The 21629-nt window shown below is 36.8% G+C and overlaps 4 protein-coding genes, 2 long non-coding RNA genes and 1 other non-coding gene across 11 annotated transcripts; 4 read left to right on the forward strand and 3 right to left on the reverse strand.

Annotated features, from left to right (window-relative positions):
* Positions 1–830: 830 nt before the first annotated feature.
* LOC126674024 (hexose carrier protein HEX6-like) lies at positions 831–4873 on the forward strand. Of its 4 annotated transcripts, XM_050368379.2 has the most exons (6): positions 831–1059; positions 1158–1302; positions 1899–1961; positions 2091–3017; positions 3097–3419; positions 3578–4873. In XM_050368379.2, the coding sequence occupies exons 4-6, from the start codon at positions 2888–2890 to the stop codon at positions 4652–4654; spliced, it is 1530 nt and encodes a 509-aa protein (XP_050224336.1). In that variant the 5' UTR covers positions 831–1059; positions 1158–1302; positions 1899–1961; positions 2091–2887; the 3' UTR covers positions 4655–4873. The 4 variants fall into 4 exon arrangements, with proteins under 4 accessions (XP_050224336.1, XP_050224334.1, XP_050224335.1 ...); XM_050368377.2 differs by having other exon boundaries at positions 1158–2688; positions 2827–3017; XM_050368378.2 differs by having other exon boundaries at positions 1899–3017.
* A 726-nt stretch (positions 4874–5599) lies between these two features.
* On the forward strand, positions 5600–7507 carry LOC126674026 (uncharacterized). Its single transcript, XR_007639429.2, has 2 exons — positions 5600–6443; positions 6915–7507. It is a non-coding gene; the product is annotated as an uncharacterized LOC126674026 (long non-coding RNA).
* Positions 7508–7839: 332 nt separating this feature from the next.
* Positions 7840–10288, reverse strand: LOC126673282 (hexose carrier protein HEX6-like). Its single transcript, XM_050367366.2, has 4 exons — positions 10159–10288; positions 9757–10079; positions 8828–9253; positions 7840–8631 (listed from the first exon to the last, which is right to left on the reverse strand). The coding sequence occupies exons 1-4, from the start codon at positions 10286–10288 to the stop codon at positions 7984–7986; spliced, it is 1527 nt and encodes a 508-aa protein (XP_050223323.1). The 3' UTR covers positions 7840–7983.
* On the forward strand, positions 9979–10480 carry LOC126673285 (uncharacterized). Its single transcript, XR_007639274.2, has 2 exons — positions 9979–10069; positions 10149–10480. It is a non-coding gene; the product is annotated as an uncharacterized LOC126673285 (long non-coding RNA).
* Positions 10481–10682: 202 nt separating this feature from the next.
* LOC126673281 (hexose carrier protein HEX6) lies at positions 10683–13079 on the reverse strand. 2 transcript variants are annotated; one of them, XM_050367364.2, is made up of 3 exons: positions 12727–13079; positions 12249–12571; positions 10683–11862 (listed from the first exon to the last, which is right to left on the reverse strand). In XM_050367364.2, exons 1-3 carry the CDS (start codon positions 12854–12856, stop codon positions 10789–10791), a joined length of 1527 nt encoding a protein of 508 aa, XP_050223321.1. In that variant the 5' UTR covers positions 12857–13079; the 3' UTR covers positions 10683–10788. The 2 variants fall into 2 exon arrangements, with proteins under 2 accessions (XP_050223321.1, XP_050223322.1); XM_050367365.1 differs by having other exon boundaries at positions 12646–12736.
* A 1677-nt stretch (positions 13080–14756) lies between these two features.
* On the reverse strand, positions 14757–21038 carry LOC126672954 (uncharacterized). Its single transcript, XM_050366899.2, has 5 exons — positions 15717–21038; positions 15533–15550; positions 15343–15470; positions 14873–14894; positions 14757–14771 (listed from the first exon to the last, which is right to left on the reverse strand). Exons 1-5 carry the CDS (start codon positions 21036–21038, stop codon positions 14757–14759), a joined length of 5505 nt encoding a protein of 1834 aa, XP_050222856.2.
* LOC126676019 (small nucleolar RNA R71) lies at positions 20431–20536 on the forward strand. The gene has a single exon (XR_007640197.1). It is a non-coding gene; the product is annotated as a small nucleolar RNA R71 (small nucleolar RNA).
* Positions 21039–21629: the final 591 nt, after the last annotated feature.

The raw sequence follows: 21629 nt of genomic DNA on the forward strand, positions 1-21629 counted from the left end.
ATCATAAAAAAATTATGTAATCACTTATATTTTTTCTATAGATCATTCAAAAGAAGGTCATTGAAGAAGGTCATTGAAGAGATAAACATCAAATACCAATAGAAGAAATAAAATGCAAAAAATGTGTCGTAGATATTCAATATTTTAAAACAATTCATTATTAGGATTGTTTAATGAAATTTTTTTCTAATTAGATCATAATTCATGAATTTTACTTTTTAAGAATTATTTACATTACTTTTTTAAAATTTTATCAGTCTTAAATTATATATAAATTTGATTCCGCGCAACTGCGCGGGCTTTCGACTAGTCTCATATAATTTGGCCCTCTTTTAAATTATTTTTGGCTTTGTCCTTGCTCGTCGCGGCTCGTTTTCACTCAAATTTAAGTCTTTAACTTGAATATCTACCATTTTAAATGTTTTAATTCTTTTGATTATGCTCTGTTAAAATCCCAAATTTGCTACTTAAGAAGTCTAACACATGTGCTCTATTCAACTCCACTCATAAATCATAATAGTTTACTTTGATTGTCCTTGTTGATTTTGAAAATTACTAAATTTTTTCAGTTTTTTCATTTCAGTTAATAAAGTATTGTTTTTCTCACTAATCTTTCAAATTTTTTTATTTTGATATTTTTCGATATAAAAATTTTAAGTGGCAGTCAGAATTTTCCTTTTTACCTACAAATTTTCCATTTATGTATAATTTGGCCTAGATCAGAGCCTGGTTTATAGTAGACAAAGTCGGCTGAAGAGTAACGTTCATATTCAGAGGCATACAATTTTTTAGAAAAGTATTTTCTTAAAATAACTATTTTATAATTATTTAGTTGTCATATAGAAAATATACTGTTAAAACTAGAATCTACAATAAAAAAAAATGAAAATCATCTCCAGTTACATAAATGTATTAGAAAATGAAAAACATGTAATATATTGAATTCTATATTCTGATTCTATTTTTGTTCATTCCCTTCGTCGAGAACTTGGCTTGATTCACATTTGTTTTCCACAGTTGAAGTAATGCCTTCAGCTGGCTCAGTCTTGTCATCGTCAGGTACCCTTTTTATTGACATTTTTTTTAATTGGAAGCTTTCTTAAACCTAATCTGACTCTTTATGTTCTGATTGAATTGTATTTGTGATTTGATTGCAGGGGTCGAGCTAAAAGAATCCGGACAGTCAGTTAGAAAATTAGCGAGAAATGTTAGTGATTTAGCAGACAGAGTGGGGTTATCCGCTAATGATCGATGGCCATTTCTTCGCGACCCGGGAAATGTCGTATCAAACAAACGGAAAAGGTTGCGTATCCCAAAAACTAAAGTTGAACATGTAATTGTACTACATTGTTAAATTTTGAAGCTTATGAAAAATTGACAAAAAGTTTGATGTTTGAGGTTTAAGATTATATGGTTGATTAATGCATATTAAGGAACTAAGCTTTAAAGTTAAGGTTTTTGAGACAATGTTTACATAATGTGCTCTGTGATTGCTATTCATTGTGTAGGATAACTTGGTGAGATTACAAACTATATCTGCTGACTATCTTAAATAATAATAAAGCGATTTTCTTAGTATTTGTAAACTTTTATTTAATAATTCGTATAAGAAAACTAGATGGTGTCTCATGTCTGCATTAGTTGGTTTCATTTTAAGCAGGCCCTGCGGTAGCGTGAGAGGGTTTAAGACTTTAAGTGCTCTACTGGTAACTTCCACTTAAACCATGTAGCAGTTGGTCATCTTTCAACTTCTTGTTTTCCAGTCATTTCATGCTCATTAATAATCAACGCTACAAATGTCAAAGAAAAATTGTGTAGATCTTATCCTTCACTAGTCATAGAGTCACTCTAGTCAGTTTCCTATTAAGAACTAATTGTTTGTGATGCATGGATGATAGTGATACGCGCACAAGACTCCAAAGGCCAATCCACCAACATTTTCATATGCTTAACTGCAACTTGTGAGTTAAATAATTTTATTGGGTTTGATAGTGAAACCTGCACAAGGTTCCAAAGGTCAACCCACCAACATTTTCATATACTTTAAGTGCAACTTCTGATCTAAATAGTTTTATTACTGACAATTTCAGATCACTGATGGGTGTCTCTTGGCAGTTAGAATGACCTGGAAATGCAGGAAAATGATTAAAAAGCAATGGATGACATGATCTTCAATAGCCCATTTCAAGGGCTAATACATACACGAAGAGAATAAGCGAAAGTGATTAAATGGTTTATACTTTAAAGTCTCGGAAGCGACTTACCCTAGAGTGTCTTTTAAGGACATCTATATATGTTTCTAGCGTGTCAATGAAATTATTTTGTACATTAGTAAATAGACATTGACTGGCCAGATGATTAATACTATTTCTGGGATTACTCTATATTCAGATATATTGTCTTCAAGAAGGTTATATATCCTTGGTAGTAAACTCAGCTCTACTCGATAGTACTTGTTCTGCAGTTGCCGACTAGGCGGTCTGCCTAGGTGGAGTTAGAGCTTATTGTAGTCCCTTGATACCCAAATTGACATTTCAATTGTTGCTTGGATGTCAAGTTGTGATTTATTATTGATTCTCATTTCGGTCAAATTCTTATGTAGCCTGAGTTTGTATGGATCTTGCTCGTATAGCATCTGTTCCGGAACATGCTCTTATAAATTCGGGTCCCTATATACCCACAGTATGGGTATTATATTCATTTACTCTTTTTTTCTTCTATAAAGTGCCCTTATTTATTTGATGTTGGTTTCCACAAGTCAATGGACGTCATAGGTTGTGATTTTAAATTATTATATCCTACATCTGACCTCTCCTCTTTCTCTAGTTCTCTCTTACAACAAGACATTGGTGGATAGCTAGTGAGCTTGGAATTGGAAGGTTACACCATGGCAACAGGATTAGCCATAACAAATGAAAGGGGTCAAAACAATAGCAAGCTGACCTCCTTTGTTTTACTATCTTGTGTGATGGCTGCTATGGGAGGAGTCCTTTTTGGCTATGATATTGGAATATCAGGTAGATTATACTATAGATTCTATATAAACATTTCTTTATTATGTCAAAGTTTAATTAATTTGTGCAAATTTTTGTGAAGGTGGAGTGACATCAATGGACTCATTCTTGAAGAAATTCTTCCCGGATGTATACAAAAAAATGAAAGAAGACACAACAATTAGCAACTACTGCAAGTTTGATAGTCAACTATTGACCTCCTTCACATCCTCATTATATCTTGCAGGCCTTATTGCTACCTTCTTTGCCTCATTAGTCACTACAACATATGGGCGCAAGCCATCAATTCTTTCAGGTGGTATTGCTTTTCTTGCCGGATCAGCCATCGGTAGTGCAGCAATTAATGTGTACATGTTGATACTTGGCCGTATCTTGCTTGGAGTTGGCGTCGGTTTTGCGAACCAGGTATTCCACTTGATTGTTGATAATTCCTTATTTTTTACTTGTTGAGTTCCATAGAGCTTCTACCATACGACTATAGGTCTTGAATTTTTTCACAAACCATCTTCTATTGCTTGAGAACATGAAATTAAGTTTTATATAATTTGTTTCTGACTCTGCAGTCGGTTCCACTTTATCTCTCTGAAATGGCACCACCAAGAAACAGAGGGGCAATTAACAATGGCTTCCAATTTAGTGTTAGCATTGGGATATTATCTGCAAACCTTATAAACTATGGAACTGAAAAGATAAGCGGTTGGGGTTGGCGAATTTCCCTAGCAGTAGCAGCCGTTCCAGCTGCAATCCTAACATTAGGTGCACTCTTCCTCCCGGAAACACCCAATAGCCTGATTCAGCGAACAAATGATCATGAAAAAGCCAAACGTATGCTACAGCGTGTGAGAGGCACCAATGATGTTCAAGCAGAACTTGACGATCTCATCAAAGCTAGCATGATCTCTAAAACTGTTGAGCACCTGTTTAAGAATATTATGCAAAGAAAGTATAGGCCTCAACTAGTAATGGCAATAGCCATACCATTTTTTCAGCAAGTAACAGGAATCAATATCATTGGCTTTTATGCTCCGTTACTTTTTAGGACAATAGGATTGGGCGAAAACGCATCCCTCCTATCTTCCATTGTGACAGGGGTTGTGGGTAGTGCAGCAACATTGATATCCATGCTTATAGTAGATAAACTTGGCAGAAGAGCATTGCTCATATTTGGAGGTATACAGATGTTTGTGGCACAAGTAATAGTTGGGAGTATTATGGCAGCTGAGTTAGGGGATCAGGGGGGTATGAGCAAAGCATATGCTTATATAGTTTTGACTCTAATCTGTATTTACATAGCTGGATTCTCATGCTCATGGGGGCCTCTCGGATGGCTTGTCCCTAGCGAGATTTTCCCATTAGAAATTCGATCAGCAGGCCAGAGTATCGTTGTGGCAGTAAGCTTTTTGTTCACTTTCGTAGTTGGGCAAACCCTTCTGGCTATCCTTTGCCACTTCAAATCTGGAATTTTCTTCTTTTTTGGAGGATGGGTTGTAGTGATGACTGCCTTTGTATACTACTTGTTGCCAGAGACGAAGAATCTGCCAATTGAGAAAATGGATGTCGTGTGGAGGAAGCATTGGTTTTGGAAGAAAATTGTAGAGGAAGAAACTGTAGAGGAAAGTAATAAAGTGGAAGTAGCATAAAAAAAATGGCCGTAAATCTGACAAACGTCCGTGCCTTTTTATGACTCCAGTTGCTGATTGAAAATTCCATCAATATGGACGCCGGAATTTATCCTACCATGCTTTTCATTTTTGGATTGGTCGTAAGATCTCGATGAGTCAAGTTAATAAATTTTTTTGAAATTTTCTGATTACGTAATAATATGTGTTGCACAAATACAGCCGAGTTGGCTTCGTCTACACCAAGTTCCTATCAAGTCCTCCATTGCATTACCTACTAATGTCCTACAGGTATTTAATTTCTTTACAGTTATAGTTCAGACAGCATTTAAGGGAGTTAGCAAGTGTTTCTTGGTTAACATTATGACAAAGAAACGTACTCCCTCCGGTCCGTAATATTTGTCGCATTTGGTTTTGACACAAAAACTAAGAAAATAATTAATGTGTCTTAATTTGTAAACACTTTTACTAAATTAACCCTATATTGAAACTTGTTTACTTTTATGACTACCATTTTTATTTATTTATTGTATTCTTTCAATAAATTAATGGTGGGCAAATATAGAAAAATAGCAATTAATGCTCTCTTTATATTATAAGTTTATAACATGACAAATATTATGAACCAAAAAAATTTCTCAAATGCGACAAATATTATGTACCGGAGGGAGTATTAAAATCCCAATACTCAACTTCAAAATTCCATTGACAACAACACTCTGTCTATAATTTGTGGCTCATAAATAGTCTTTTCCATTGCCATATTTGCCCACTTGAAATGATATGCTTAATGTCGGCCTGTGATGTGTACATTCGGTTTAAACTAAATCGAACCGACATTTTAATATTTTTTTAAAGAGTAGAAACGATTTTATATGAACCTTAAAATTTCAAATTGAAACGGATCAATAAATTTATTTGTCTTTTTCAATTAGGTTCGATTTTTCAGTTCGATTTGTACTGATAATCAACTAAATCAAATAGAAAATTTAATTTTTTTAATTTTAGATCGAACTGAACCAAGTTTATTGGTTCAACTCAGTTATTCGATTTATACAAAAATGTGCATAAAATCCACTTTCTATTTTTACTCTACACAGTCTGCCCCAAAAGATCCATATTAAGATGTCAATTTCCTATGTACAACTAGTGCATTTTGTAAATGGCATAATTTTTTATTTTTTAATTAAATAATTTTATTTAGTTAGAAATTAATTTTTCTAAGGCCAAACCCATACTAAGGTCCCTGTATTATACGACTTTTGTTCAAGAGGCCCTTATCTCGAAAAACTTATCTATGTGGTCCCTTTACTTTATTATTTCGCGATTTTAATACCCTTATCTGGACGGAATGCAGCAAGTGTGATTCACTTGCCGTTAATGAGAGAGTGAAAAAAAAATATATTCAACTTTTTTTATATTTTGTCACATCAGATTTACAACAACCACTAATATATCAACATGTGTCTCATTAATTATGTAAAAATTAAATAACAAAAACCTAACCCTAATTAAGTAATTATTTAATTATATTTACTATCCCACCATCAACCTTTATTTGCTTCCATCTTACCCGTTGTAACCCAACAAACCATCATAGCTTGTCTTCCACTACCATCTCCGGTACTGTCATGAGCACCACCACTACCGAAAAATAGATGTCCCTTCAGCGCCTCTGCCGTAGTGACCCCTGCCGCCTCGTCTTCTGCTTTCGTTGTTTCTATCTCGACCTCTCCGCCTCTGCCGTATTTACCCATGGCCGGAAGAGCCGGAAGAGACGACCATCGATGTAATGGTCGGGCTTCTCAAGGTTATTGCAAGTATTCTATCTATCAATTTTTTAGACCAGATGCATTTCAATTACAGAGAAACAAATAGTTCTTTGACTTCCACATTTGAAGAGTTAAACAAAATTTATTTTCTTACAGCTATATGTATCAAATTAAGCATATAAAATCAAATGGCTTCCTAGTGAATTTTTCTTGTGCTTTTTGTTAGTCTGAGTTATGAAAATTTCCTCTGTTTTCTTTTTTTTCTTTTAGCAGCAAAGCATTTACCGAAATTTAGAAAAGTTAAAGAATATTTGATGGGTTCTGGAGATGGTAATAATTTGAATTCTTAAAAGGAAAAATTTTCATCAATTTCTTAGCATAAAATTTGCATTTTGTAAAAGTTGTCCGAAGTGGCAAAAAATTCTATAATGACAGAGCTTTTGCAATATGTGGCAAGAAGGTAAGCTTTATGTAATGGCTTATGGACATGGTAATTTGGCATTAGACAGGGATGTGAATGGAAGACGGAATAAAGCAACAGATACATTGAGTCACGGCGGCAACGAAAGTGCAATGGCGGTGGAAGTTGAAGCGCGGTTCGGGTGATGCAGTAACGGTGCCAATCATCAAAAGACCGAGAAGTCATATCCTCGGCATTTCGTCTTCTAATAATGTGACATCTCCGGCCAGTCTTGGGGTTGCGGTGTTGTTCAAAACTGAGATTTGGAGAAAATGAATAAAACAGAAGTTTTGGAGAAGATGGTAAAATAGCCAGTTTACCCCCACAATTTGTTTCTTTTATAAAGAGAATAGTGATATGGCATTACGTGGTTTTTTTATACAGACAATATTTTTAATTAACAGTCATTTAGGTTAGTTAACGGAAATTTTTGTTAGTTAATGGCAAGTGAGATACACTTGCCAGTTAAGGGTATTAAAATCGCGAAATAATAAAGTAAAGGGACCACATAGATAAGTTTTTCAAGATAAGGGCCTTTTGAACAAAAATCGTATAGTACAGGGGCTTTAGTATGGGTTTGGCCTTTTTCTAAATGTTTGTAAAATAAAAAAAATCTGTGGTATAATTATTTTTTTTATTAAAGGCATATTTGTTATTTAATTGTTTCTAAATTACATTGGAATATGTAATATTTTAGTACACATTTGAAACTAATTTCTTATTAGTAATTGTACTTATTTCTTATTAGTATTTGCAGCTAATAAAACGTCATCTTTTTTCAATTCTACAATATGCATATTTTGTATTTTCTTAACTTTTGTTAATTATGTTATTTTGAGTTATTTTAATAAAACAATTGTATGTATAAGTATATATCTTATGAATAAGATATGTATTTTTATAGATACCAACTATTCTTACTGTTATAAAAATTCCTTTTTTTTTATTTTCTAATACATTCATATAACTGGAGCTGATTTTCATTTTTTTTATTTGTATAATTCAGAATAGTTTTTTTTGTAATATTTTAATACATTAATCATAGTTTATACTACGAAATGAAGATAGGCATATTTCATTAAGGAACCTTGTCAATCTCCATCAAAGTATGGCTACTTTTAAGCATTTTGTTGCCTTGATTTATCATCCTCAACTTCCCCAACAATTCTTTTCCAAAACCAATGCTCTCTCCACACTCTATCCATTACCTCAATCGGCAAATTCTTAGTCTCCGGCAACAAAAAGTACACAAACACAGTCATCACCGCAACCCATCCGCCAAAAAAGAAGAAAATTCCAGACTTAAAGTGGCAGAGCATAGCTAAAAAACTCTGCGCAACAATGAACGTAAACAGAAAATTCACCGCAACTACAATGCACTGCCCGACCGATCGAATCTCCAACGGAAAAATCTCACTCGGAACAACCCATCCTAACGGACCCCATGACCAAGCAAACCCAGCAACATATATGCATATCATAGTCAACACCAAATAAGCGTACCCTTTGCTTATGCTTCCATGGTCCCCGAGCTCTGCTGCCATAGTTGCTCCGATTACCACTTGGGAAACGAACATTTGTACGCCTCCGAATATGAACATTACTCTTCGGCCGAGTTTGTCTACTATGAACATTGATGTGAAAGTTGCAGCTGTGCCTACGACTCCGGCTATAAGTGCAGACATGATTAAGGAAACACTTTCGGTTAGACCGATAGTCCTGAAGAGGATTGGAGCGTAAAATGAGATGACATTGATACCCGTTACCTGTCAAATAACCGATTCATCCAAAAATTTACATGTTAGGCAAGGCTCCAACAATTAGGTGTGTGCACTATTCGAGTATAATTGAATTAATTGACCAAATCAAATTTAAATTTAAATTTAGTTCCGGTTTTAGTTAATTCAGTTTGGTTCTGTGACTGAACTGACATATGCACTATATTATTATTTTTAACATTACCTGTTGAAAAAAAGGAATTGCTATAGCCATTACTAGCTGAGGCCTATACTTTTTTTGGATGATTTTTTTGAATGGGTGATTGAACGAAACTGAACTCGCTTTAATTAGATCGTCGAGTTCTGCTTGGACATCGGTGGTGCCTCGAATGCGTTGTAGCATTAGTTTAGCCGTTTGGTGATCATTGCCACGCTGAATTAAGCTGTTTGGTGTTTCTGGGAGGAAAAATGCACCTATTGTTAGGACTGAAGCTGGAACTGCAGCCATTGCTAGAGAGATTCGCCAGCCCCAACCATCTTCGATTTTTTCAGTTCCAAAGTTGATGAAGTTAGCTGATAATACTCCAAGTCCAACACATAGTTGAAAGCCGCTGTTTATTGCTCCTCTAGACTGTGGTGGTGCCATTTCAGACAGGTACAAGGGAACAGACTGCACAACAAATTTAAGAGCAAGTCATAATTTTATTCCAAACTCAACTAAAAACGTCTTTTGGAAGCTCGAATTTCGGCTGAGTAATTAAACATTGAATTTGATTTGGCTCGACTTGATTATCTATATGAATATTTGAAAATTAACTTCATTGTAAAAGAAAAGTTATTGTAAATATGCTGTATATATAAAAGAAAAATAATACATGACTAAAGTGATAAGTTTCACAAGTTTGTGCACCCTGATATTTATTGGAGAACCGCAAATTCAATTGCAACTTATATTAAGTAAAATTTAAATATTTTTCGAGTTAATTTTGAATAATTCACGCATTGATTCGATCCCGTTACACAATAATTTGTAATTTGAATTATGTAGTATCGAAATAAAAACTCTAAAATGAAAATTGTTAGTTTTAAGAGATAAGTTATAAATATGGTAATTCGAACTTTTAATAACGTTTTCGAAAATAAAATCAAAATGCAACTGACCACACAAGTTACCTGATTTGCAAACCCAATCCCAACTCCAAGAAGAACACGACCGAATATCAGCATATACAGGTTAGTAGCTGCCCCATTGAGAGCTGAACCAGCAAGAAAAGCAGCACCTCCGACAAGAATCGATGGCTTCCGTCCGAAGTACCTCGTCACCGATGAGGCAAAGAACGAAGCGACGAGACCAGCCAAATAGAGTGATGATGTGAAAGATGTTAGAAGTTGGCTATCAAATTTGCAGTAGTTGCTTACTTCACTATCTTCCTTCATTTTAGCATAAACATCAGGAAAAAATTTCTTCAGAAATGGCTCCATAGAGGTAACTCCACCTGTACAGGACAATATTATTTAACAGTTACTTCAGAATTGAAAGGAAATAATACAGGTTTTAGTTACAGTCTGACAGACCTGAAATTCCAATATCGTAGCCAAAAATGAGTCCTCCCATAGCGGCGATTATACAGGACGCAACGACGAATGAAGTGATTCTGCCATTGTATTGCTCTGTTTTGCTTGTAAGGGCTAATCCGACTGCCATACCGTAGTCCGGAGCTGAGTTCGAATCGGAACTAGAAGGATTAAAAATAATATTTGAAGTTGCAGGTTGCCAAGAATAGCAGTCTTTCTTGAAAATTGATAAATTAAGATGTTCATTGTAGGATGGTCAAAGTAAACTATCATCTACACACTGGAGTGGAGTTGAATGGAGCACGTGTGTTAGACTTCTGAAGTAGCAAATTTGGACCATCTAATTTACAGTAGCAGAAATGATTTTACAATTTGACAACAATTATCTTTTTGTAATAATTAATTTCTTCTGCATCAAAATGACAAGCAATTGACTTGTTCTTGATAGGAACAAGTGCCAAATGTCCCATTGTAGTTGCAAATTTTAGTTCAGTTTGATTATGACAGATTATGATCCAAATTAATTGGAGTTTGAACATGATCATTGTAGATTGGATAATTAGAATCGATAATTCTATAAGTTCTAAAATGAATTTGTACAACAGCACAGTTGGATTATTTATTTAGCTTTCATGCTGCTTCCATTTTATTAATTTCTTCTTCTTCCCCTACAATTTTCTTCCAAAACCAGTGCTCTCTCCACACTATATCCATTTTTTCAATCGGCAAATTCTTCGTCTCCGGCAACAAATAGTATATGAAGGCAGTCATCACAACAACCCATCCTCCGAAAAAGAAAAAAATTCCAGACTTGAAGTGACAAAGCATAGACAGAAAAGTTTGTGCAACAATGAAAGTGAATATAAAGCTCACTGCCACAACAATACTTTGCCCTGCTGATCGAATCTCCAACGGGAAAATCTCGCTAGGAACAAGCCATCCGAGAGGACCCCACGACCACCCGAATCCTGCGACGTATATACAAATCAGAGTCAAGATGATAAAGGCGTACCCTTTTCCGGTACCACCATGATCCCCTAGTTCAGCTGCCATAATACTTCCGACCATTATCTGCGACAAAAACATTTGTATCCCCCCAAAAATAAATAACGCTCTTCGGCCATATTTGTCGACTATAAGCATTGATACGAAGGTTGATCCGCTACCCACTACACCAGTCACAATAGACGATAGGAGGGATGCACTTTCGCCTAGTCCGATTGTTCTGAAAAGTAATGGAGCGTAAAATGCAATGACATTTATGCCTGTTACTTGTTGGAAAAATGGTATGGCTATTGCCATTACTAGTTGAGGCCTGTACTTTCTTCTCATGATATTCTTAAATGGATGCTCAACAGTTCTTGAGATTATGCTAGCTTGGATGAGATCGTCAAGCTCTGCTTGAACATCATTGGTGCCTCGAACTCGTTGCAGCATGCGTTTGGCTTTTTTATGATCCTTGCCGCGTTGAATCAGGCTATTAGGTGTTTCCGGGAGAAAAAATGCACCTAATGTAAGGATGAAAGCTGGAACTGCAGCCATTGCTAAAGATATTCGCCAACCCCAACCGCCTTGGATCTTTTCCGTTCCGTAGTTTATAAGATTGGCAGATAATGCCCCAATGCCAATACTAAATTGGAAGCCATTGCTGATTGCTCCTCTGTATCTTGGCGGTGCCATTTCAGAGAGATATAGTGGAACTGACTGCATTATATAAACATGATTTAGAATATGGAATTCCTGATTTTCTTTACTTTGCAAAACATTCCTGACAATTTGGGTTAGAATTTTTTTGCTGTCCACACTACAGTTTCTATAAAGAACGGTCATCAGAATTCATCCAGTGAGTAATGCTTTTTTGGTAAAATTGAAATTTGAAAGTCGATAACTGTTATGTAAAAACACTATAGTTTGGCAATCGCAAAAAAATTTAGCAGGTAACTTTTCTTCAAGAAATAAAACAATCTACTAAGTTCAATTTTAGAATTTTAGTTGTCTAAAACATTATGAAGAAATTCAGAAATGTCAGAGCTGCTAAGCAAACCTTAAAAACAGAGAGAATAAAGAGTCATCAAGAATCAAACAAGTACCTGGTTTGCAAAACCAACGCCAACTCCAAGCAAGACACGGCCGAATATCAACATGTAGACATTAAATGCAGCGCCACCAAGGGCAGCGCCGGCTAGAAAAGCCGCCCCACCAAAGAGAATTGACTGCTTGCGTCCGAAAGCTCTAGTTACTGCTGAGGCGAAAAAGGAAGCAATAAACCCAGCAACATACAGTGATGATGTAAATGAGGTCAACAGCTGACTATCAAACTTGCAGTAGTTGCTGATTTTCGTGTCGTCTTTCATCTTTCGGTATACTTCAGGGAAAAATCTCTTCAAGAACGGATCCATTGATGTCACGCCGCCTTCGCATAAATCATAAGTTAATTAAATTCATGAACTAACATATCATATGGTGTACAAATAAATCATGGTATACCTGAAATTCCTATATCATAGCCAAAAATGACTCCTCCATGAACTAACATATCATATGGTATGCAAATAAATCATGGTATACCTGAAATTCCTATATCATAGCCAAAAATGACTCCTCCTATTGCAGCCATCATACAAGATAAGACGACAAAGGAAGTAATCCTGCCGTTATATTGGCGCCCTTCGTTTGCTACGGCCATTCCTGATGCCATAGTACTATGATAATTACAGTGATTTCTGTTTTGGAAGAGAGAACTTGAGGAAGATGATTTTTCAGATTTAAGATAACATGATAATAGTAATAAAAAATGTTAGAAGCTGCAGTCTTCATTGACTTGTACAAGTCAGTATCAAGTCCATTGGTGTATGATATTTTTTCAAAAGTGTAGATTATGAGCATATGGGTGGGGTTTTAAATCTTGGATTTTTGTGTGATATTTGATAATATTGGTCACTACCCCAAATAAGCAGTGTCTGAATAATTTAAATCTATAATTATTGGATAAGAATCTTTTCTAAATTCTTTATGACTATATAAGGAGTAGGTGATAAACCATGATTTTACGTGTTTTGTTAAGAATATTTTGATTTAATTGTTATGCGATTACGTAAATTATGGTTTAATTATACCCTGATTCGTTGAGTTTATTAACTTTCTTTAGGAACAAGCAATTGAATAATGGAGAGCCGAATGAATCGAAATTGCAGTAGAATTCGTCATTTCAGAGTCGACTTTACCTACCGGCCGGACCTGACTTGCAGAACCGGCCAAGGAGGCAAATTTGGGGACCCAGCCGGACCTACCAGCCGGACCTGCCCAGTAGAACCGGCTGGAGGTCCGGTCAACTTACTGCCGGGACAGAAACTCAGCCGGACCTGTAGCCTGACCTGCCCAGTAGATCCGGTCAGCAGGTCCGGTTGTCAGCGTGTTTTAGTCAGTTTTTGAAGGTTTTCTATTGAGACTTGGAGACTATAAAAGGCAAAAAGAGGAGCTGAGTTAGGGTTCGATTTTGACACAACTCGGAGACTTTGTAAGCAACCACAAGGAGGAAAAAGACCGAATTGGCGATTGGATCAAGGATTCTTAACGATCGAAGGAGGAAATCAACTGACGATTGATCTAACCTGGAATCAAAGAGTTTTTCCTTATTCTCTACTCAATGAACTCTTTTAATTCTGTTTTTGCTTTCCAATCTCAGATTATGTGTAGCTAAACTTTTACATTAGAGCTAGGGATGTAGTTTAATTATGAGATTCATTGTTATTTTATGGATTGAAGTTTTATATTAGCAAGAAATTGTTTAATATCGTGTTTTCAGTAATTAATTCTTGTGTTTATCGTTGTTTGATTGTTTGGCCGTCAATTAAACTTTATCTAGAATTTATGTGAAGTATTGAGAGATGAAACATAAATTCTGATCTAGAATTAATTCGCATAACTACCGTGGGATAGAGATATACCTACGGATTTGTGTATGACATATAGGTTGTAATCCTTCATCATTCGATTAAATTAGGGTTTGGATTGAGAAATTAAACTCACTTTAATTGAATAGGCTTTCTTGATTCGAGAGAATACTAAAGCAATTTTGAATACCGTCATTGAATCACATCAATTCCATAGATGACAATGTATCTTATGATTAAGTGAAATCCCGAAACTCTAGTGTTCTTCGCCATTAATTTATCTTTACATCTTAGTATTTGTCGCTCTATTTACTTTAGTTAATTAGTTTAAATAAATTACATTCAAATTTTAATTGTCTTAGCTATAATTAATACGAATAATAGTTAATCCGTTGTCTCTGTGGATACGACCTTGTTTGCTACGATTACATTCTGTATACTTGCAGGAGTTGCATTTTTAGCTATCAACTATGTCTTAGCTAGAAAGCATATCATAGTTGAACAACCCAATTTATTCTAAGTTACAATAACAATTGTAATGAAATAACATGGGTCACACAACTAAGTCATCTTCTCTAATCACTATTTAGCAACAAGTATACTTGAAATTGACAAAACACCTAATGCTAAGGATTAATCGAACATCACAATTTAGGTACAATAATTGCTAGATGAAACTTAAACAACCCACACCCAATCTTTACATCATGCAAAAACAGCCTATACATCCGAATTAGTGCATCAATGTGATAAACAACCCAATAGCCTAAACAATATATTAAATGAAGAACAATAATTACCAACCATGAAGAGTAACATACCTTAATGAAAGAGAGATTCCACCTAAACCAAAATACAAGAGAAATAAAGTCCCAAATTTGAGAAAAAATTCTCAAATTTTCGGATTTAAGCTATTAGGGTTTAGGATTTGCAATTTGGGAAAGGTGAAAGAAGGGTGATGGGAGGTAATGATAAGTGAAATTGATTAAGTATTGGGTGTCTTGGATGAAGTAGAAGCCATTTATGAAAAAGAATGGAGGTTAGAGGGTGAGGGGAAGAAAATGAGTGCTTATGGAAGAAGAGAGGAGGTGTTTAGGAGGAAAAATGAAGGAATTTTTCGGGCTGCTCTTGTTTTAAACACTTAACTCGATTTTTTTTTTATTTTTTTTTACGTGACCGGATCTACCGGCCGGACCTACTGGGTAGGTCCGGCTGGAGATCCGGCCGACCTGCTGGGCAGGCAGAAGCTGGGCCGGACCTATGGCCGTATCTGCTGGGCAGGTCCGGTCACAGGTCCGGTTTGCTCCCTGGACCCTTATGTGAACCAGCCGGTCCTGTGGCCTGATCTGCTGGGCAGGTCCGGTCACAGGTCCGGTCAAAGGGGGGAAAAAAATCAGAATAATAATAAAAAAAAACGAGCTAAATGCCCAAACTTACTGTTAACTGAATTAAAACACAAAGGGGAGCAATACGCTACTTACCTGTGGTCGGCTACGACACTGCAAAAGAAAAACAACTAAACAAAAGAAATTGATTAAACAAAATAAAAAAATCAAAACATAAAATAAAAGCAATTGTAAATTTTCTGGGTTGCCTCCCAATTAGCGCTATGTTTAACGTCTTTAGCTAGACTCAGTGAGATGTCTATCAAGCATCAAAAAGCACAGAAAACGCTTTTTCAATTTGCCCACTTTCAAGATAAGGTTTAAGTCGTTGACCATTTACCTTAATGAGCTGGTTATCCTTACCTTCAATCTCGATTGCACCATGAGGGAATACTCGAGTGACAATGAACGGTCCGGACCATCTTGATTTCAACTTTCCTGGAAAAAACTTAAAGCGAGAGTTAAATAAAAGAACCTTTTGCCCGCTTTTAAATTCTTTCCGAATGATATGCTTGTCATGCCACGCTTTAGTTCGCTCTTTATAAATTCGTGCATTCTCAAAAGAATCACGTCTAATCTCATCAAGCTCACTAAGTTGTAGCAAACGCTTTTCTCCGGCAGTTTTCAAGTCATAATTAAGTTTTTTTACAGCCCAATAAGCACGGTGCTCTAACTCTACCGGGAGATGACAAGGTTTACCGAACACTAGCCTATATGGTGACATTCCTAAAGGTGTCTTAAACGCTGTTCGGTACGCCCATAGTGCATCGTCAAGCTTAAGAGACCAATCTTTCCTAGAAGCACTAACAGTTTTCTCAAGAATTAACTTAAGTTCCCTATTAGATATTTCTACTTGCCCACTAGTTTGTGGGTGATAAGGGGTACTAGTCTTGTGTTGGCATCCATATTTATTCATAAGACTTCTGAATTGATGATTCTGAAAATGGACACCGTTATCGCTAATCATGACTCTAGGAACCCCATAATTGGAAAAGATGTGTTTCTTAATGAACTTGACTACACTACTAGCAGTATTATCTTTTAGTGCAACAGCTACAACCCATTTTGAAACATAATCGACTGCGACGAGAATGTATTGATTTCCAAAAGATGGTGGGAAGGGACCCATAAAATCAATACCCCATACATCAAAAATTTCTACCTCAAGGATGCCTGTCTGAGGCATCTCGTTTCTCCGGCCAATGTTTCCAGTCCTCTGACATTTATCACACGCCAATACGAAGCTCCTTCCATCCTTAAAGAGTGTTGGCCAATAAAATCCACTTTGTAGCACTTTCGCCGACGTTTTAAGTCCGCTATGATGTCCGCCATAAGGAGAAGAATGACATTCCTGCAGAATTGGGATCATCTCTTCCTCTGGTATACATCGTCGTATGATTCCGTCAGCACATCTTCGAAAAAGTAACGGTTCCTCCCATATGTAGTATTTCACCTCAGATAGAAACCGTTTCTTTTGATGGTAGGAGAACTCCTGTGGAACAATGTTAGATACCAAATAATTCACAATATCAGCAAACCATGGTACCTCAAGTTCTTGGGCTGCCCATAACTGTTCATCCGGAAAGTCGTCATTAACCGTTTCCTCCTTACTAAGCTTCCCATTTTCCAATCTAGAGAGATGGTCAGCTACAACATTCTCGGAGCCCTTCTTATCCCGGATTTCGAAATTAAATTCCTGCAAAAGAAGAACCCATCGAATCAATCGTGGCTTAGCATCTTGTTTAGAAATGAGATACTTAATTGCGGAGTGATCCGTGTACACTATCACCTTTGAACCTACAAGATAAGAACGAAACTTGTCAAATGCATAAACCACAGCTAAAAATTCCTTCTCAGTAGTGGCATAATTTATCTGAGCACTATCGAGAACCTTGCTCGCATAGTATATTACATGTGACTTTTTATCCTTCCTCTGTCCTAAAACAGCGCCAATAGCAAAGTCACTTGCATCACACATTAGTTCAAAAGGGAGTGACCAGTCAGGGGAAACAATAATGGGGGCAGAAATAAGAGCTTTCTTTAATGTGTTATAGGCAATAAGACAACTTTCATTAAAGTGAAAAGTAACATCTTTGATCAGCAAATCACAAAGAGGTTTAGCAATTTTTGAAAAGTCTTTAATGAACCGTCTGTAAAAACCTGCATGACCCAGAAAACTCCTTACTGCCTTCACTGAGTTTGGAGGTGGCAACTTCTCTATTACCTCCACTTTCGCTTGGTCGACCTCAATACCTGCAGCTGAAATTTTATGCCCAAGGACGATTCCATTTTGTACCATAAAATGGCATTTTTCCCAATTCAGAACTAAATTGGTCTCTTCACAACGCTCTAATACCCTGTCTAAATTGGATAAACAAACGTCAAAGGAAGAGCCAAATACAGAAAAATCGTCCATAAAGACCTCAATGATCTTTTCTACCATGTCAGAGAATATAGCCATCATGCATCTCTGAAAAGTACCTGGAGCATTACATAAACCAAATGGCATTCGGCGATACGCAAAAGTGCCATACGGACATGTGAATGTCGTATATTCCTGATGTTCAGGATTGATAGGCACTTGATAGTAACCCGAATAGCCATCTAGAAAGCAATAAAATTGATGCCCAGCTAAACGCTCTAACATCTGATCAATGAAAGGTAAGGGAAAGTGGTCCTTACATGTGGTCGCGTTCAGTTTGCGATAATCGATACATACCCTCCAACCGGTGACCATCCTCGTCGGAATCAGCTCATTGTTGTCATTCTTGACCACGGTTGTGCCTCCTTTCTTTGGTACAACTTGCACAGGACTCACCCAGGCGCTATCAGAGATAGGGTAGATGATTCCTGCGTCAAGAAGCTTAATCACTTCAGCCCGCACAACCTCCTTCATGTTCGGGTTGAGTCTTCTTTGTCCTTGGACACTAGGGCGATGTTCCTTCTCCAATCGAATCTTATGCATGCAGATCGATGGATTAATCCCTTTAATGTCATGAATCGACCATCCTATCGCCTTGCTTCGATTCCTCAAAACCCGCATTGTCTTCTCTTCCTGCACATCAGATAGACCAGAAGAAATAATAACAGGATATGTGTCGTTAGGTCCAATGAAAGCATATTTCAAATGAGATGGTAGCTGTTTTAGCTCTAGCTTTGGTGGCTCTACAACTGTTGGTTTTGGTTTTGGTTCCCATTTAAGCTCATCATATTGAGGCTTGTATCTATAGGTCCTGAAACCTTCACCTTCTAATCGCATAGCACACTCAGCTATTTCAGGATTTTCATCCTTCTCATGCGAACTCAAAATTAAACATGCTTCTAATGGTTCCTTGAATGATTCATGTTCAGCAACATGAAAAATAGCATGGTCAATCACATCAACACTAAAACAAGAATCATCACGTGATGGGTGTTTCACCGCCTTAAGAATATTAAATTCTTCTTTCTCACTCCCCATCCTAAAGGTAAGTTTACCTTGAACAACATCAATCAACACACCTCCTGTAGCTAAAAACGGTCTACCTAAAATCATAGATAAATCATTTTCATCTTCTGTTTCTAGAATAAGAAAATCTGCAGGAAAATAAAACTTGCCCACTCGCACAAATAAGTCTTCTACAATGCCTAAAGGATATTTGATCGATCGATCAGCCAATTGTAGAGACACAGTTGTGGGCTTCATCTCTTTCATACCAAGCCTCTTATAAAGGGATGCAGGCATAATATTCACACTAGCACCAAGATCACACAAACATTTAGAGATAGTAGTAGCACCAATAACACAAGGAATAGAAAAACTTTCTGGGTCCTTAAGCTTAGGTGGTAGCTTCTTTTGAAGTATGGCACTGCATTCTTCAGTTAAAGCTACGGTGGCGTACTCCTCTAGCTTGCTCTTGTTGGAAACTAGTTCTTTTAAGAACTTGGCATAGGAAGGCATCTTAGCAAGGGCCTGCAAAATAGGAATATTAAGCTCAATCTTTTTAAAGGCATTAAGAAAGTGCTGAAAATTGTTGTCATTAGTTTTCTTCTTCAGCCTTTGTGGATATGGAATAGGTGGAACATAAGGTTTGACTGAAGGAGCAGCCACCACTTCCTTATCAAGATTATTCCCTTGCTTTGCATCGTGTTCACTCTCTTCCTTGTCGTCCCCGTCGTCGACAATCTCAATTACTTTCTTGCCCTTGCTTCCAGTCTCCACCTGAGTCCCGCTCCTGAGACTGATGGCCATAACTCCCTCCTTTGGATTATTTTCAGTATTACTAGGGAGTTTGCCTTGTTCACGTTCAGCAACAGTTCTTGCCAACTGACCCAGCTGCAACTCTAATTTGTGAATTGATGCTTGACTTGACTGTGCCAACTGGTCAATTTTTGCATCCATCTTCTTAACAGTGGTATCTTGAGTTGCTAAAAACTGAGATATCATCTCTTCCACAGAAGGCTTCCTGTCCGGATTATTCTGTTGTTGAGGCGGAGGAACTTGTCTTTGTTGCTGAAATCCCGGAGGTGGTGCTTGCCTATTCGCTCCTTGATCCCTCCAAGAGAAATTTGGGTGATTGCGCCATCCAGGGTTATAAGTGTTTGAGAAAGGGTCATTCTTGACTTGTCTACCCTGGAAGGCTCCCATGAAATTGGCTTCCTCACAGTTTGGTGGTGCCGATTCAACGTTTGCGCACACATTTGCATTGTGTCCAAACATCCCACAAAAGGCACACGACTCTTGATTGGAAGTATCTCTGTCTACAAGCATCTTGACTTGCTTGGTTAAATCAGCCATTTGTGCTGAGAGATCAGAATGAGAACTGATTTTATATACTCCTGCTCTTTTCCCTCTGATTGCCTTCTGCCTCGAATTCATCGCTAACTTTTCATAAGTTTTCATGAGTTCTGCAGCTGTTGTATCTCCATAATAACCTCCAGAAGCTGTGTCAACCAGTGTTTGACAATTAACATTCAGGCCATCATAGAAAAACTGAGTCAGCAAATTTTCTGGCACTTGGTGATGAGGGCATTGAGTCAAGAGCAGCTTAAACCTTTCCCATGCTTCATGAAAAGATTCTGGATCCCGTTGCACAAAGTTGCAAATTTTTGCCCTGAGATCCATGGTCTTTTGTGGTGAATAGAACCTCAGCATGAATTCATTGTAGACATCCTCCCATGTGAGAAAAACACCTTCTGGCTGGTTCAATAGCCACTGTCTCGCGTCTCCTTTCAGACAATGAGGAAAACACCTCGTCCTTAGCTCATCCTCATTGAGATTGTTCAGCGGTAAAGTCTGCACAATACCATAGAAATCTCTGATAAAGGCTAGTGAGTCTTCAGTAGCCGTTCCATTAAACTGAGGCAGCATATTGAGATGGAAAGTTTTGAGCTCATAGTTCCTTGCTGCTTCACTCAAACGGATACAAGACGGGTTTGCAGTAACCGTTGGCCTTTGAATATCACGTAGCCTTTGCTCTTGATTGGGATTAACTAGTCCGTTCATGTTTTCAGCTGTGTCTTGTCTTCTTCTTGCTCTATTTGCACGGCACGTTCGTTCAATCTCTGGGTTAAGCTCAAGTATTTCTTTGTTATTAAGACTTTTTGATCGTCTCAATAGCATTCAAATCCTGAAGTTGACAAAGAGAATTGAAAGAATAAGACTAACAGTAAAGACTAGAATTAATAAAATAATAATTAAAAACAACGTTGTCCCCGGCAACGGCGCCAAAAACTTGATAGCTAAAAATGCAACTCCTGCAAGTATACAGAATGTAATCGTAGCAAACAAGGTCGTATCCACAGAGACAACGGATTAACTATTATTCGTATTAATTATAGCTAAGACAATTAAAATTTGAATGTAATTTATTTAAACTAATTAACTAAAGTAAATAGAGCGACAAATACTAAGATGTAAAGATAAATTAATGGCGAAGAACACTAGAGTTTCGGGATTTCACTTAATCATAAGATACATTGTCATCTATGGAATTGATGTGATTCAATGACGGTATTCAAAATTGCTTTAGTATTCTCTCGAATCAAGAAAGCCTATTCAATTAAAGTGAGTTTAATTTCTCAATCCAAACCCTAATTTAATCGAATGATGAGTAGGTGTGTGTATCGGTCGGATCGATCACCGAAATAGCCTAAACTAAAATTGTATGATTTTCCATAATTGAACAAGGAGTAGGTGTATGTATCAGTCGGT

Source organism: Mercurialis annua, linkage group LG3 (assembly GCF_937616625.2).
Source record: "Mercurialis annua linkage group LG3, ddMerAnnu1.2, whole genome shotgun sequence".
Classification (NCBI taxonomy): Eukaryota; Viridiplantae; Streptophyta; class Magnoliopsida; order Malpighiales; family Euphorbiaceae; genus Mercurialis; species Mercurialis annua.